This window comes from Colobus angolensis, unplaced genomic scaffold, assembly GCF_000951035.1.
Source record: "Colobus angolensis palliatus isolate OR3802 unplaced genomic scaffold, Cang.pa_1.0 Scaffold332, whole genome shotgun sequence".
NCBI lineage: Eukaryota > Metazoa > Chordata > Mammalia > Primates > Cercopithecidae > Colobus > Colobus angolensis.
The window spans coordinates 39756-41597 of record NW_012116622.1 but is presented as its reverse complement, the minus strand read 5'-3'; the positions used below and the strand labels follow the sequence as shown (position 1 = coordinate 41597).

General features: G+C 33.0%; 1 protein-coding gene across 1 annotated transcript in view; it reads right to left on the bottom strand.

Annotated features, from left to right (window-relative positions):
• Positions 1 to 1842, bottom strand: part of LOC105518936 (tripartite motif-containing protein 48-like) — an 18441-nt gene that overhangs the window by 9585 nt on the left and 7014 nt on the right. The window contains exons 3-4 of the mRNA XM_011952098.1: positions 1171 to 1268; positions 7 to 104 (exon numbers count right to left, since the gene is read on the bottom strand). Of these exons, the coding sequence (XP_011807488.1) occupies positions 7 to 104; positions 1171 to 1268 (196 nt within the window). The remainder of the gene's footprint in view (positions 1 to 6; positions 105 to 1170; positions 1269 to 1842) is intronic.

Sequence of the window (1842 nt, the reverse complement as noted above, 5' to 3'; positions counted from 1 at the left end):
GAAATGGGGATCATCTTGAGGGTCACATCCAACATTCATGCTTCTCAAATCTCCATACAGGAAGATATGACTATTGCCTCTTTCAGGTTGCAGAGTAAAATCAACTGCAAAAATAACAAAAAAAGTATAGATACATGTAAATAATAGAAATTAGAATTCTTGAGGGAAAATTTGTTCTACCAAGAAATTTGAAGTTACAAGGACAGGAGAATTTTGATTACAACATTTAATCAAGTATAAGGATGATTAATATTCTCTATAGGAAAAACAATATCCTAAAAACAGACATTGAAAATGTATTGAAAACTCAAAAAATGAGAGTTGAATATAAAACCAGCCTGTTTTAATCCAATTTCCAATGTAAAAGTGAAATGTTATATGCCCCGAATGCCCTTTAGCTATCAAGGTCATTATTAAAATATTTCTTGTTCTTAAATACTAGTGATATACTTTTGATAAGAATGAGAAGATTTTAGCTTACTCAAGCACTGCTCTAGATAACTGGATAAAAGTCCGTATGTTCAAATTATAAGTGGTAACTTAAGGCAGATTTTTGCAAAATATTTCACCAGTCACTCTGTGGACTTCCCTGCTAGCTCTAGATTGAAACTGAATTTTAGATTTTACACATAGGTCTTCATGGTGTAACTGAACTGAAATTATCATTTCTGTTTTTACTTCCTGTTTACAAAATAATTTCTTCTTTCTTTGTACATATTAAGTTGAATTTTTACATTATATCAATAATACACATTTATTGTAAGAAAATAGAAACTGCTGTGAACTCTATTCCCCAAAAAAACTGTTTTTTTAAAAATTCAAGTGAAATACAGTAAAGAAATGTAAAATTTTTATGTAACTTCAGATTATTAAGCTTCCTTCTGAGCATTGCTCCATTTATTCAGTTTTTTACTTCTTATGTCATTCCATTTACCCAAAATATAGCTCTATCCATGTGAGCCCAGAACATACTTGTTTTTCCCTATGTTTTACTCTTCATGTTATAAATTGAGCTATAAATAGAAACACAGATATAATAGGGTTGCATAATCATATCACTCACTTCCTTCTGAAATGAAATAAAGATTTGATGAAGGATAAAATATTACCCCCAAGATTGCAACAAGAAGTAATACACTGTGGGAATTCTGCCAATGGGCTGACACTCACCTCTGAATCCATTGAGCCTGTCCAGCAGTCCAGTGATGGGCCCTGCACTGAGCTCTGGATTCACAGGCTCGGGCATTTGCAGCAGCAGGGGCTCATACCTGCAAGGAGAAAGATGCAGTTACCACATCTACAGTCAAAAAGTACATAAAAATCACTACTTTTATTTAAAAGACTTTTCATGAGAATCCCTTTAACCCAGAATTTGCTAATTCCAAAATTATCATTTTTTGTTTCAGATTCATTCTTATTCACAGTTTCTGATTTTCAAGCATGTTAGAAAAGTCAGTCTGAGTGAGAATTCATTTGGATCTTTCTTCTTATTTCTCCAAATTAGTAAGGATCATTAATCTTAAGACCAAGAGAATATTCAAAAATAAAATTCTGGGTTCCAGACTTCACCAGAATTTCCTGATTATCACCATCTGGAAAGGTGGGGTTATTTTTAAGACTGCTGCATCTGTTGCTTCCTTCTCAAGGCCAGGGTGTTGAAATATGCTCTAAGCAGGGAGATTTGCCTTTTATATCTGAGGTTCTCTGGAGGCCTCCACAGTTCAAACATTCCAAATAGTTTGTTTCATCTATTTTTCAGAATTATATATTTAAATATAAACTAGAAATCATCAACACTTTTCACTGCAAAAATACTTGCCCTTTTTCTCTCTGGCTTCCCCT